General features: G+C 43.4%; 1 protein-coding gene across 1 annotated transcript in view; it reads left to right on the top strand.

Moving 5' to 3' along the window:
- The window catches only part of DNAH14 (dynein axonemal heavy chain 14), a 472613-nt gene that overhangs the window by 135170 nt on the left and 322308 nt on the right, over positions 1 to 15135 (top strand). Inside the window, exons 27-29 of the mRNA XM_061626120.1 lie at positions 6915 to 7019; positions 7117 to 7235; positions 7734 to 7808. Of these exons, the coding sequence (XP_061482104.1) occupies positions 6915 to 7019; positions 7117 to 7235; positions 7734 to 7808 (299 nt within the window). The remainder of the gene's footprint in view (positions 1 to 6914; positions 7020 to 7116; positions 7236 to 7733; positions 7809 to 15135) is intronic.

Below are 15135 nucleotides of genomic sequence, written 5' to 3'. Positions count from 1 at the left end.
GACATGTTTCAGCCATCTCCTCTGTATTGTCTCTTCGTCCTTCGGGTACAGTCGGGTCTCATCCGCTTGTCAAAGGGTTCCTTCGAGGGGCAACTTCCTCTTGTCCACCGGTAGTCCATCGTTTTCCCACGTGGGACCTCTACAAGGTGCCAAAGGCACTCCAGCTATCGTCATTTGAGCTATTAAACACAGTGCCTTTGCGTATACTTATGCTGAAGGTTCTATTTTTAGTGGCGATTACTTCAGCATGAAGGATTTCCGAACTAAATGCTCTTGCTGTTGCCAAACATCTTTGTGTTTTTCACATGGACAGAGTTGTACTTCGTACAGACCCAACTTTTACACATAAGGTGGACTCAGTGTTTCATCATCAGCAAGAGCTGATTCTTCCTACCTTCTGTCCAGCCCCGATCCATCCACAGGAAAAGGCGTGGCATTCGCTGGATGTTCGCCAAGCATTGAAGGTTTATATTCAACGGATGAAATACTTTCGACACACTGATTCACTGTTTGTGTCCTTCCATCCTAAATGTATGGGTACACAGATTTCATCTGCTACCCTTGCTGGGTGGCTTAAGGCTTGTATCAGTTTGGCCTACAAGACTTTGCATCTCCCTGCTCCGCCTCAGGTTATGGCCCATTCCACTAGGGCGGCGGCGGCTTCTGCTGCCTTTGCGGTTAATGCTCCCTTGTTGGAGATTTGCAGGGCAGCTACTTGGTCCACTCCAAATAGTTTCATCTCTCACTATAAGAAAGATAAATATGCATCTGCTGAAGCCGCCTTTGGCAGACGCATGCTACAGCATGTTGTCATCTGCACCTGTGTTTTGGGTTTATTGTTTTCTCTTCCTGTATTCTGTTCAGTATTGGCCAGCCTCCCAGCCGTATTTATTTATTTATTTATTTATTTTATTTATAGACCGCCCATAGCGAATAGCTCTCTGGGCGGTGAACAGCAGAGTTAAAATACAAAGTTACAATAAAACATACAAGGTCACAACAAGGTAGAGTAAAAAACATTGAATATAAAACATGAACGTTAAAATGCCTGGGAGTATAACCAGGTCTTAACCTGGCGCCTAAAAGAAAGTACCGTAGGCGCCAGGCGTATCTCCTCAGGTAAGCTGTTCCATAGTTCGGGGGCCACCACAGAAAAGGCCCTGGATCTAATAACAATCCTCCGGGCATCCTGATGGGTTGGTACCCGGAGGAGGGCCTTAGATACTGAACGAAGTGGACGGGTAGGTTCATAGCGGGAGAGGCGTTCCATCAGATATTGCGGTCCCACACCGTGTAAGGCTTTATAGGTCAAAACCAGCACCTTGAATCTGGCTCAGAAACAAATAGGTAGCCAGTGCAAGCGGGCCAGGACAGGTGTTATATGCACAGACCAATGGGTCCCCGTCAACAACCTGGCGGCCGCGTTTTGCACTAGCTGAAGTTTCCGAACGGTCTTCAAGGGCAGCCCTACGTAGAGCGCATTACAGTAGTCCAATCTAGAAGTTACCAGAGCGTGAACAACAGAGGTATTGTCTTTGGATGCTTGGGTACATCCCATCTGATGGGCTGTTCTCCAGGGAGAAGAGGCCGTTGGCCTTACCTGACATATTTTCTCCTGGAGAACAGACCATCAGGGCCCTCCCATAAGTGGATTTAATGTTTTTCACAACTGGCTGCCCAAAGTTGGGGTCACATATTGGTTTTTCCCTTTGTGGAAACTACTGGGTTGAAACTGGTTTTTCTTGATTATGTAAGATGTTTTATTCTCAACCTCTTTTGAGAGACTTGTTGTCATGAAATAAATTACAAGTTTTTAACCTAGGTTTGAGTTGCCATTTGTTCTTACTTTAAGGAAGCAGTATTGTTAAATGAATCTGCTATTGTTTAGCTGTACTGGTGTGGTAGATATTTTTTGTCTCCTGTATACTTCAGGCTGTTTGTCAGGGTATGGTCTGGGGTCTCGTGAGGATAGCTGCTTTCTCAAAAAAAACCCCATGCGATTCCTGCCTGCTGATGCTAGGTGGCAATGTTTCCTCATCTGCTGGTTTGTTCTCCAGGAGAAAATATGTTCAGGTAAGGCCAACGGCCCCATCTCTTGTTTGGTCTTCTGCTTTTTCTACTCCCTTCTGTTTTTCCCAGCATTATTGTCTTTTCTAGTGAATCCTGTCTTTTCATTATGTGTCCAAAGTATGATAACCTCAGTTTCATCATTTTAGCTTCTAGTGATTGTTGTTGTATGCCTTCAAGTCAAGAGATCTGGTTTAATTTGTTCTAATACCCAATTATTTGTCTTTTTTGCTGTCCATGGTATCCACAATGCTCTCCTCCAATACTACATTTCAAATGAATTGATTTTTCTCTTACCCACTTTTTTCACTGTCCAACTTTCACATCCGTACATAGAGATTGGGAATTCTATGGTCTGAATGATCCTGATTTTGGTGTTCAGTAATACATCTCTGCATTTGAGGATCTTTTCTAGTTCTCTCATAGCTACCCTCCCCAGTCCTACCCTAGTATAGAGACAATTAATTTATACAGATCCATAACTTTTTTACATTTTTATTATAAAATCTTGACAGGTATATTAATGACAAGGTTATGTAAGATTGTAGGGAAAATATGTAAAGGAAGATCAAGCTGGGTTCATTAAAGGGGAATGCTAAGTTCTAATATGTGAAGGTTAATGAATATGGCTGATTATATTAAACAAAATAAGTGAATGGCAGCCAGTATTTTTTATTAGATGCCCAAAAACCAAAAGATAGACTTGAATAGGTATGTTTAGAAGAATTTGGTTTTGGATCTAAGTTCAGTAATGGGATGAACAAAATGTATGCTAAACTAATGGCAAGTCTGTTGATAACTTAAAAGGGGCATGAGTCAGGATTGCTGCCTGTAAGGGCTACTGCTTATGCTGTCATTGGAACCACTAACAGCAGTTATAAGACAAACCCAAGCAATCAAAGAAATCAGAATTCAAAATGAAGAACACAAAACTTGCTTATTTGCAGATGACATAGTGATCTATCTATCAAACTAAATAGAGGCAACTAGGAGTAATGGGTTGTATTACACTAGTACAGGGAGAAAAGTCAACTGCTTCATGGCAAAATAGTGAAAGCAGGTTGGTGCTAATGGAATATATACCAAAAAGAGACAATAACATTTTTAGGAGTGGTTATAGAGAAAAATATGGAGAAGATACTGGAAAATAACCATACATTACTCATATATTACTCATAACTATAGATGGAAGGATCTGTCAATGTTGTTTCTGTCTGTTTCCAATCTTAAATTCAGTTATCCACATTTCTGCAGCAAATCTTCATGAAAGTTCTTCAGCTTTTTAATGCGCATTTCTCCTAATAAGCACCTATTTGCATGCAGATTTGCCTAATATACACTTTACAAGCAATTTCTCTTAATAAGCTGCGTTTTATATGTTATTTTCACTAATATATTCATTTTAATGCAGAGATTGCCAGAATATATGCATTTTTGTAAACATTGCTTGGTTGGAGAACTGCATCACAAATTTCAGATAAGTGCGAATTTCAAAGGATGGCTGTGTTTTGGTTCCCATATTGTTTCAGAAAGTGTGAATTTGATAGATTTGGCTTTAAATGCAAACTGAATCAACCCCCCCTTCTTACTCAGGCTTAGAGAGCTGGAAGGATTGGGCACAGTAATCTTACATGGATGAAACTGGTATGATCAAGGGGATGGAGCGACTCCCTTACGAGGAAAGGTTGCAGCATTTGGGGCTTTTTAGTTTAGAGAAAAGGCGGGTCAGAGGAGACATGATAGAAGTGTATAAAATTATGCATGGCATTGAGCAAGTGGATAGAGAAAAGTTCTTCTCCCTCTCTCATAATACTAGAACTCGTGGACATTCAAAGAAGCTGAATGTTGGAAGATTCAGGACAGACAAAAGGAAGTACTTCTTTACTCAGCGCATAGTTAAACTATGGAATTTGCTCCCACAAGATGCAGTAATGGCCACCAGCTTGGATGGCTTTAAAAGAAGATTAGACAAATTCATGGAGGACAGGGCTATCAATGGCTACTAGCCGTGATGGCTGTGCTCTGCCACCCTAGTCAGAGGCAGCATGCTTCTGAAAACCAGTTGCCGGAAGCCTCAGGAGGGGAGAGTGTTCTTGCACTTGGGTCCTGCTTGCGGGCTTCCCCCAGGCACCTGGTTGGCCACTGTGAGAACAGGATGCTGGACTAGATGGGCCACTGGCCTGATCCAGCAGGCTCTTCTTATGTTCTTATGTTCTTAAGTGTTGCTGGCTAAGTTACACTGGCATAAAGTACACCACATACTAACTCTGTTCAGAAGCCCTTCAGAGGGGAAAACACTGGCTCTGCCAGCAGGGCTTGGCTGAGAGAAATTAAAAGCAGCAAACCCCAGAGAGGGCTGGCTCAGCCATCATCACCATGGGAACAGCAGCCACATTGTTGAGCACAGGGGAGAGTTCCCAAGCACCCTTATTGGCTGTGTACAAACAGAGACTGCCTACAGATAGCCTGTGGGAAGCAGCTAGGAGGCACCAGAACAAGAATGCAAGCAAATTCCAAACAGGGCACACACAGCATCTATAGTAACAGCCACCCTGGCAGCCAATCAGCACAAGACACATGGCACACACAACAAGCATGCCTCCACATGTGCTGCCAATCACATTATCACACACAGGGCTCGTTTACACAGCAACTTACTGTGAGATTGGTGCTACTTGCATCCCTGTTTAATTTGTATGGTTCACATGATGTTGCAGGCAAGGAGAAGCTATAATGAAGTTTCCCCCTTTAAATCCGTATCAACCCAATTCGCTGATAATGCGAAAAGTGGCTTTACCAGCCACTTCCACTCTGTGCTTCCGCATCCGAGTTCTCTTTGCCTACTTCACTCACTCCCCCCTCTAATCAGTTTTGTGTCAATTGCACCCAAGGCTCTCCAGCTTCAGCCAGGAGAGGCATTTAATTGACAAGAAACAACCACCCCTTCTATTTGCCTACTTCACTCACTCCCCCCTCTAATCAATTTTTTGTCAATTGCACCCATATGCTTCAGACGGGAGAGGCGTGTAATTGACAAGAAACAGTGAAACTGACCCCCCAAAAATCCCCTTCTCCATTAGCAATGGTGATACTCTGGAGGGAGTAAACATCCTTCCCAGATGAACGCCGACTAGTGTGAATAGAAAACAGTAGATTTGAAGGTAGGAAGTGTGAACCTTGCAAATCTATCATTATGGCAGAAGCTGCATCTTTAATATGAAGTCCAGCTCCCGTGTGAATGAGCCCACAGGCAGTATTGACACAGCACAGCCAGGTAAACACATGTGGAGACCATAGGTGCACCCCAAGACACACAACACACATACCTCACAAACACTCCAGGAACACACACAGCCCCACTCCCATGAACAGATGGCACGCATGGGGATATACAAAAGGACAGTTAATTAAAAGCAACATACAAGATACATACGGCCACAGCCACAGCAGAAACAATGGAGGGGCAGGAAGCACACATGCAACCCACCCCCAGAAACACAGGAGTATGTCCTCAGGGGCATCTGTGACAGGCATGGCTCCAAGCATGGGAAGCCAGTCAGCCTGGCTAGGTTGAGGGACCATGCCCACTAACCACTGACTGTGCCACTCCATCCACAGTATGGGCCACCAGGGGTGCACACCTCTCTCCTCACCTGTACCTAATGCCTCTGCTGTCCTAGCTGCAACCTGCATTTGCCCATCCTCCTGCTCTATCTGCTTGACTAAGAGGGGCATTGCAAAGCACAGGGGCATTGCAACATTCCCACCCACCTTCAGGCCCTTGCCCTGACCAACCTGCAATGCTGCCAGTTCTTTCAGTTTTTTAATTATTGTTTATTTCTATTCTTGGCTGCCCTGAGCTCCTTCTAGGAGGAAGGGCAGGATATAAATTTAATAATAAATATATAAAATTAATATTCTACCATGGTAAAGTGGTTATCAATTTGTCATTTGCTCAATTCATCTGTCCACATGTGATGGAGTGTATTTAATTGATAGACCTCATGGCACTCTGATAGGCAAGCTTAGAGAGTAAGAGTAATTTATTTATCATTTAAAGTACTTATTTGGTGATGGGTGGGATAAAAAAAGAACAATGTAATTGATCCAGATGGGTTGCATCTTGTCATGCTATTCAAAACAAACAATAAAAACAACTTTAATAATGAAAACATCAAAATGTACACTACCCTACATGTTAGCTTGAATAAAGACATTATCACTTCCCCATATGTCTAGCTTAAATAACGCCTGTTCTCAAAACCATGTCAGCAGATGCGACCGTTAGGCAAGATATGCTCATGTAAGCAACCACCAGCTTCACTCTATGAAAAATCAGTTATATATAAGCTTTGGTTTTATGATTAGTTTTTAACTTTTTGCAAGCCATGCAAACATCCGTTTGGAAGTACTTGTTCAGCTTATTGTAGGCAGAAGCTGCTGGGAGATAACACAAACAATGCTTGGCCTGCCACACTCTCAGATATTTGTGTGAGTAGACCCTTATTGAAGCCCACCCAATTGCCAGAATGTACAGATAGTTGTATGAATAAGCCTCTGGTTTCTTGCCATGTGCTTAATGGGGCAGACTAAGGCTAGTTTTTCATTCACATTTGCCGCCTCAGACTGGTACCATGTATGATATTGGCATTCTTCTCACGTCTGTTTCAACAAAATCTAAAACAAGAAGATATGGCAAAGAAGGGGATTAGAGGAAGGAGATGAGGAAACCGATGTCAATGAGGAACAAGTTCCTGGAGGATGAAAAGTGTAGGATGATATTTTATAGTTGCATTTTTTACTTGATAATCTTTAGACCTATTTTGTCTTTTTAATTTTTGGGACAGGACTATCTTGAAGTTAAACGTATGGTTTTTCCAAGATTTTATTTTCTCAGCAACGCTGAACTTCTTGACATATTAGCTGAAAGCAAAAATCCTGATGCTGTGCAGGTAATATTCAATATCACATATATTATAAATGTTTATTTTACACATAGTTGTAGGCTTAATATTTATTATTTTATTTTGCTTTACATCTTTGCTGCAGCCTCATCTTGTGAAATGTTTTGCAAATATAAGAAAGTTATATATACGGCCACAAGAACAGAGACCTCCAGTGGTTTTAATGATCAGATCTGCTGAAGGGGAAATTCTTCTAGTGCCAAAGTACAGTATACATTTATTTTAAATATTATTCATAATGCAATAAGAAAATCAATAGATTTTTCAAGCAAGTTTGCTATAATATGCTTTATTGATCTCATATATTTTCCTAAGTGCATGAATGGATTCTCTGAATGATCTATTATAAATGTCTAACTGGTGCAGAGAACAGACAATTGACTGAAATATCGCCAGGAGTCTCTCTGAAATCATATGGAAGGATATGAGGGTGTGTTGGACAGGAAAGAGTTTGGCTTTGAGGTTTTGAGGAATTTTTGCTTGCAATTCCCCTTCATAGGACTGTGCCCTAGTAGATATAAACCACTGCACCACACTAACTGCTACTGCCCACCTACTTTAAACTGAAGTTTGGAATTTAAAAATTAAACCTTGAAGTTTAGAGTAGAAAATGGGAGTGGAATAGTGATTGTATCTTTGCTTTTAGAAAAAAAAGACATGTGTTATTTCTAATGTGCTAAAATTTCAAATATTGTCTTGTAGGAATGTTCGTATTAGAGGGCCTGTTGAACTATGGTTAGGAAATGTTGAGAGTACCATGTATGATATGGTTAGAAAGTAAGTATATGTGTTATGTCATTAAGAGAAGTGCTATTTTTATTATCTGTTAAAAGGTAAAAAGTATCATCCTTTTTCTTACCATATTTACATGTTTTAATTATGATTGGAAGTTGCTGCACTCATGGTCTGCTTTCAACACAATTCTTTTAAATATATTGGAAGCAGGTGGTAGCAGGGCAGCAGTATTTCTTAGCCCTTCTGAACAGGGCTAATGGTACAAGCCATTACTTGGTAAGCCCAGCAGTTCATAAGTGTTATATTATCAATGGGTGAAAACAGAATTGTTAATTTTAATAGTTTTAGTCTGTAGCAGCAGAAGGTCAAATTATGTGGCACTTTGAAAGCTAATTGATTAGGTCTTCCAAATAAGGATAACACTTCATGGTCAACACTTCATGCATCTGATGAAGTGGGCTCTAATTCATGATAGTGTATGGCACAATAAATTTAGATTTTTTTAAGGTACCACAAGATCTTTTTTTTTCTTTTGCTCATCCAGAGGTTCATCCAGCTAACCTACAGTTCACCTCCACCCAGGTGAAACAGAAGTTCTTGACCAACCAATGTCAAGTTCTAACTGGACTCCAGGTTCCTCAAAACATTCTAGTTCTGAATCCAGGAAGAACTTTAAAAGAAATTCCTCTACATGACTTGTTGCTGGCTGTTTCCCCAGGTCCCACTGTGGGCAGAGCTTGGAAAAGTTACTTTTTTGAACTACAACTCCCATCAGCTCCAGCCAGCATGGCCACTGGATTGGGCTGATGGGAGTTGTAGTTCAAAAAAGTAACTTTTCCAAGCTCTGACTGTGGGGTTGCTCCAACTTTTCTCCAGGCTTGGTGCAGTATTTCTTGAAACCATTGGGTTCTGGAAGCAGTTACCTGGGGTTATACAATGGAATTTTGCCATGTTCCTTGCAAAAAATTTCTGCCAGTTCTCATATCCAGGGATCTGGACAGAAACCAGAAATTCCTTCAAATCATTGTTCACTTGTTGGAGATACAATTGATCAAGCCAATTACAGACTCAGATATTGGGTCTGGGGTCTACTCCATCTTTTTTTCTCATTCCCAATAAAAATGGAGACATAAGGGTCATTTTGGACCTTAAATTGCTAAATAAGTTTTTGTGGCTTCAATAGATTGCTCAGAAGGATCTCCACATATCGATCAAACCATCTCATTGGAGGTTCCTTTGATTTTGCTATAATCAGAGGCATTTTCAGTATTAGGTTCTGCCCTTCAGATTACTGTTTGTCCCCCAGGTGTTCAGCAAGTCCTGGTGGCCTTGGTGTGGTGATACATATGAGACTTTGAGGGGTTTAGTTAGATTCATATTGGGATGACATCCTTTTTTTTTTGACATAAATTTTTATTCAAGGATGCTTGCCTGTTAAAATCCGTTTTTCTTTAAAGAAAAAAAAAGTCTCGCTTAGTCAGTTTGAGCTTGCTTGAATTCCTGACTCCGTCCGACGCTGCTGGCTACACCTTCGTTCATAGGCAATCCTGATGAATTCCAGTCGCCAACAAACACAACGAAGCTTCTGTGGGTGATCTCTTCGTTTCTCCCTTGCCTGGGAGAAAGTTTTTACCAGTCAAAAAATTCTTCTGATTAGTTTTAAAACTGAAAAAGCTTCCTCTGAGACGGGAGCACGTCTCAGAGGCAGTCACAGGCGGAGCAATCCTCCTGGGAAGTCCCATATTGGGATGACATCCTGATTCAGTCTTTGGAATGAGATATGCACCATAAATTGCTTGGAGGCACATGGCTTTGTAAAAAAACAGGGAGAAGAGTGTGTTGGTTCTGATGCAGGGGTTAACTCACCTAGGGGTGATCCTTGACACCAATGACTTCTGGATGTGAGCCGAAGAGAGGTGTCAGTTGAAACTCTTCAGTCTGATCCTGCAAGTTCTGGAAGCAAAGATGCTGAACGTCATGGTGTTAGCTCACCTTTTGGAGAGGCTAGTATCCTTCCAAGACTTGGTGCCATAGGCCCATACTTGGCTGCTTCAGTATATTCTCCTCCCTTTTTAAGACTGTATAGCTTAGTGGTTCTCAAACTTCCCCCCTATGGACTACTTGAAAATTGCTGAGGATCTTGGTGGACCATTTAATGATTTTCCTGCCTGTTGTAACAATTGTAATGCACAGTGGTGTATGATTTTTAATTGTATTTTTATTGTTTTTCAAGTATTCTGTTTTATTGTATTCTATAGAATTCAAATTGTAATACCATAAAATGCAGTATAAGAAATAAGAGAAGCAATTAACATACAATTAAAAATTAAAATGAATAGTTACTGCAATGGATGTGCTGTCTCTCGTCACAAATCCATAGAAATAAGAGAAGCAATTAACATACAATTAAAAATAAAAATGAATATTTACTGCAATGGATTTGCTGTCTCTCATCACAAATCCATAGATATTCCACAGACTACCTGAATGAATCTTGTGGACTACTGGTGGCCAGCAGTCCACAGTTTGGAAACCTCTGATATACAGTAGCTTATTGAAAACACATTCACATGTCAGTTTTGACCCATTTGAAAAAAAGGGTGAAATGGTGGATGAGCAATTATAGGTTGGAGGCAAGTGTTTCCTGCTCTCCAGTGAAGCATCTGGTGACCACCATGGATGCCATGTTTGGTGGGGGCACCTCAATTCTCAGACGGTCCAAGGTATTCATTTGGAGAAGGAAATAAAGAGCATCAACTGGTTGAAGGTCAAGGCAATTCAGGTGGTGGTTCTAGCCCTTAGAGTGGAGCTGGCTGATTCCCATGTCCTCATTCAGATTAACAAAACCTCAGTCCATCAAGGAAGATCATCTGACAGGAATATCAAACTAGATAGGAGATTGGTTGAGTTGGACTGCATTGTAGGAAGTAGAGTGGGGGCTGCATCTGCAGGTGTTCCAGAAGGTAGTCCACAAGTTGGGCATTCCAACCATAGATCTGTTTGCAACATTTGAAAATAGGAAAATAGAGCTTTTTGTATCCAGGTACCCTTGCATGATGGCAATCAGCACAGATGCTCTGTTAGTGCAGTGATCATGGAGGCTGGTGTACGCCTTTCCATTGTTTCCTCTCTTGGTGAAGGTTCTGCACAAGGTGCAGGAGGAGGTATCAGAGATGACCTTAACAGTTTCCCTTTGGCCCAGGAGGCCTTGAGCTCCAGACTACCCAGGAGCAAGGAGTGGAGGCTGTTCATCAGATCAGATCTTTTGTCCTGGGAGCTATAGTTCCCCCATGGCTGCAGATGTTCCAAATGACACTTTGGAGGCTGAGCAGGTTTGGCTGTCCTGAGGCTGTTTTGCAGATACTTTTGTGTCTAGGAAGGGTTCCACTAATAAGGTTTACTCTTCTACTTGCAGGGCCTTCCTTTCATAATGACTTGGGGCAGGGGATAGGGCTCCAGCTCCAAATGAGGCCAAAGAGATGCTAGGTTGTCTCCAGGTGGGAGTGGAGAAGAGTCTTAATGCAGAGCTGTCTGATATATATCGGGGAGGGGGTGTTCAAAAGGTAAGTTTCACCCCACTAAAGGCCCCATTCCTATACCATATGGAACAGACCTCCAGATAAGATGGTTACCATAGAAGACGAGGGCAAGGCTATCTATGCCTTGTTCCTTGCTGCCACTCCTCTCATGGATGGGTTCCTCATTGCACATTGCTGTGCCCACTGGCCTGTGTGTTGTTGTTGTTTAACGCCAGATCAGTACACAATAAGACCACACTCATCTATGATTTGATCGTGGATGAAGGTGCCAATTTGGTGTGCATTACTGAGACCTGGGTGGGTGAAGTGGGAGGAGTTGATCTGACCCAGCTTTGCCCACCTGGATACTCGGTGCAACACCAGCACAGGCTGCAGGGATGGGGGGGGAGGAGTTGCTGTGGTCTACAGAACTTCCATCTCTGTCACCAGGAAACCACTCTGTCATGGAGCTGGCTGTGAGGACTTGCACCTGGTGTCGGGCCAAGGAGACAGTAAACTAGGGTTGCTGCTGGTGTAGCATCCACCCTGCTGCCCTGCAGCTTCTCTGACTGAGCTGGTGGTGGCCATCTTGGATATGGTATTGGAGGAGCCCAGAATGATAGTCCTGGGTGATTTCAATGTCCACGCTGAGGCTGCCTCTAGTGTTCTGCCTCGGGACTTAATGGCCTCCATGATGACCTTGGGGCTGTCTAAAGTTGTCACCGGCCCGATGCATAGGACAGGGCATACCCTCAACTTGGTTTTTTCTCCAGTTGGAGGAAGGGGTAGTCTGGAGATGAGGAGTGGAAGTCACCCCATTATCATGGCCAGACCACTTCCTGGTAAAGTTTAGACTTATGGCTTTGATCCTTTCCTGCAGCGGTGGTGGACAGATTAAGATGGTCCACCCCTGGAGACTAATGGAATCCACTGGATTCCAGAATGCCCTGGGGGAGTTTCTGGTAGATAGAGCAGGTGACCCTGTTGAAGCCCATGTCACACTGTGGAACAGTGAGACACGTCGGGCTCTTGACATGGTTGCCCCCGAGCACCCTCTCCGGCATTGTGGAGCCCAGTTTTCACCTTGGTACACCAGTGAGTTAAGGGCAATGAAACAGGCTGGACAATGGCTAGAGTGCAAGTGGTGAAAGACGTGCTGTGAGGCTGATCGGGCACGAATAAAACATAACTGTGCCTACTGTGTGGTGGTGAGGGCGGCAAAGAAGGCCCACTTCTCTGCCTCCATCGCATCCTCAAGTAGCTGTCCAGTGGAGCTTTTCTGTATTGTTAGGGGTCTGTTGACATCAACTACAGGAAATGGAGTTTTAGACCCTTCGGAGGCCCACTGTGAATTGTTTGCAAGGGTAAAGTTGCTCACCTCAATAGCAGTCTTGATGCCCCCACATCTACTGTAGTCCCCAATGATGTGTCCAGTGCAACGTCTCCTACAACCTCTTGGGATTGGTTTCAGTTGATGTGGCCTGATGACATAAACAAGGTGCTTGCAATTATGCGGCCAGCAACGTGTTCTCTCGACCCTTGCCCTTCTTGGCTTATTAAAGTTTGCTGAGGGGGTTTGAGCGAGTGGATCCATGGTGTGGTCAACGCATCATTGCGGGAGAGAGTGGTTCCAGCCACCCTGAAAGAGGTGGTGATCCGACAGCTCCTGAAAAAGCCCACCCTGGACTCATTGGTCTGTGATTGGTCTGTATTACCACAAATACCCCCTTCTTAGGGAAGGTGATTGAGAGGGTTGTGGCGCAGCAATTGGAAGTGCTCTTGGATGAAACAGATTATCTTGATCCATTCCAGTCTAGGTTCAGGCCTGGTTATGGGACTGAATCGGCCTTAGTGACCTTTATCGGGAGAAGGACAGGGGGAGTGTGACCCTGTTACTCTTACTTGATCTCTCAGCAACTTTTGATACCATTGACCGTGGTATCCTTCTGGGTTGACTTAGTGAGATGGAGTCATTTTCAGAGAATAGCATTGGGTGGTTTTCTTTCAGCCCCCTGGCAGATGTGCTGTGGGGTCCTCAGGGTACCATCTTGACCCCCATGCTGTTTAACATCTCTATGAAGCCCTTGGGAGCAGTCATCAGGAGATTTGGGGTGAGGTGTCAGCAGTACGCTGGTGATACCCAGCTCTATTTCTCTGTAACATCTGAACTGGGAGAGGTCATGCAAGCCCTGGCCCGGTGCCTGGACTCAGTCGTGGGCTGGATGAGGGCCAATAAACTGAGTCTGAATGCTAGCAAGATGGAGGTGCTGTGGGTTGGTGGTTCCTGAGTTCGGATAATTGGTCAGTTGCTTGCTTTGGACAGGGTCATACTCCCTCTGAAAGAGCAGGTCCATAGTCTGGGGGTGCTCCTGGATCCATCTTTGGTGGTAGAGGCCCAGATGATCTCAGTGGCTAGGAGTGCCTTTTACCAGCTTTGGCTGGTAAGACAGCTGCTGCTGTTTCTGGACTGGGATAGCCTGACCACTGTTGTCCAAGCACTGGTAACCTCTAGGCTGGATTATTGTAATGCACTCTATGTGGGGCTGCCCTTGAGGTTGGTCCTGAAGCTGCAGCTGGTGCAAAATGCGGCGGTGAGACTGCTCACTGGGGCAGGGTTTCACCAACATGTCACCCTGTTGCTGAAAGAACTGCACTGGCTGCCCATTTGCTACCAGGCCAAGTTCAAGGTTCTAGTCTTGGTGTACAAAGCCCTATACAGCTTGGGACCAGGATACCTGAAAGACCGTCTTACTCCTTATATATGCAGTCGATCACTGCACTCTGCATATTATCAGGAGTTCCGTTGCACACAACATAGTAAATGGACCTTTAGTGTGGCGGCACCTACCCTATGGAACTTCCTCCCCTTAAATATTAGACAGGCGCCATCTTTGTTATTTTTTTGGCGCCTATTGAAGACCGTCCTCTTTCAACAAGCCTTTTAAGTTGAGACCTTATCTCAGTCTGCGTCTGTGCTGGAATTGCTTTTTAATATATTTGTAAAACTTTATATATATATATGTATTTTCCTGCTGGGAGGAAGGGCGGGATACAAATTAAATAATAAATAAATAAATAAATAAATAAATAAAACCTTTAAAAACATTTTTTAAAGCTTTCAAGACATCTTTTAAAAAAGGTTAAAAACATATATATATGTTTGGTGGGGTTTAGAGAGTTGTTTGCCAGGAGGGAGGTGGAGTTCGGATTAGTATTGAGTAAAACCATATGCTTATGTGCCTTAAGAAGAAATCTTGTTAATCTTGTTAGCTTTGTTATCTGTAATAAATACTTAATTTGGTTTACCAAAGGCCTGATCCTTGGCTAGGGTTTCACAGACCAGAAGGGAGGGTAAGGTAATGACCAAGGCTGAAGGGGAACTGTAACAAATGGTGGCAGCGGTGAAGAGAATAACAATACCAGTATTCAGAGTCTCTGGGAATACTAGTATTAGGACGTTACTGGTGGTTGCCTAGCAGGGGGATCTGTTGAGATCTGTGCTAGAGCGGGGAGAGAAACCATAAGAGAGAGTAACCACGAGCAGGTAGGAACCTGACAGGGAGAGCCAGGGAAGGACACGTCACACGTGGTGGCAGGGGTGGGATACGAACCACAGAGAATCCAGATACAGTGGTGTGGCAAACAGAAATAACAAAACAAGATTTCTTGTGAGAGTGACTGGCAAAGAGTGTGTGGCAAAGAGTGAGTGAACTCAAACACCATGGCTGAATACATAAAAATGAAAAGAGAGGAGCTGGTGGAGAAGTGCATAACATTCAATTTACCTCACGAGGGTAAAGGGGTAGATGAATTGAGGGTAGCACTTATAGGATTTGCAACTGCCCAGCAAA

This window comes from Rhineura floridana, chromosome 4 (assembly GCF_030035675.1).
Source record: "Rhineura floridana isolate rRhiFlo1 chromosome 4, rRhiFlo1.hap2, whole genome shotgun sequence".
NCBI classification, from domain to species: domain Eukaryota; kingdom Metazoa; phylum Chordata; class Lepidosauria; order Squamata; family Rhineuridae; genus Rhineura; species Rhineura floridana.
The sequence above is the reverse complement of the archived record's forward strand: the minus strand, read 5'-3'. Positions and strand labels throughout refer to the sequence as shown.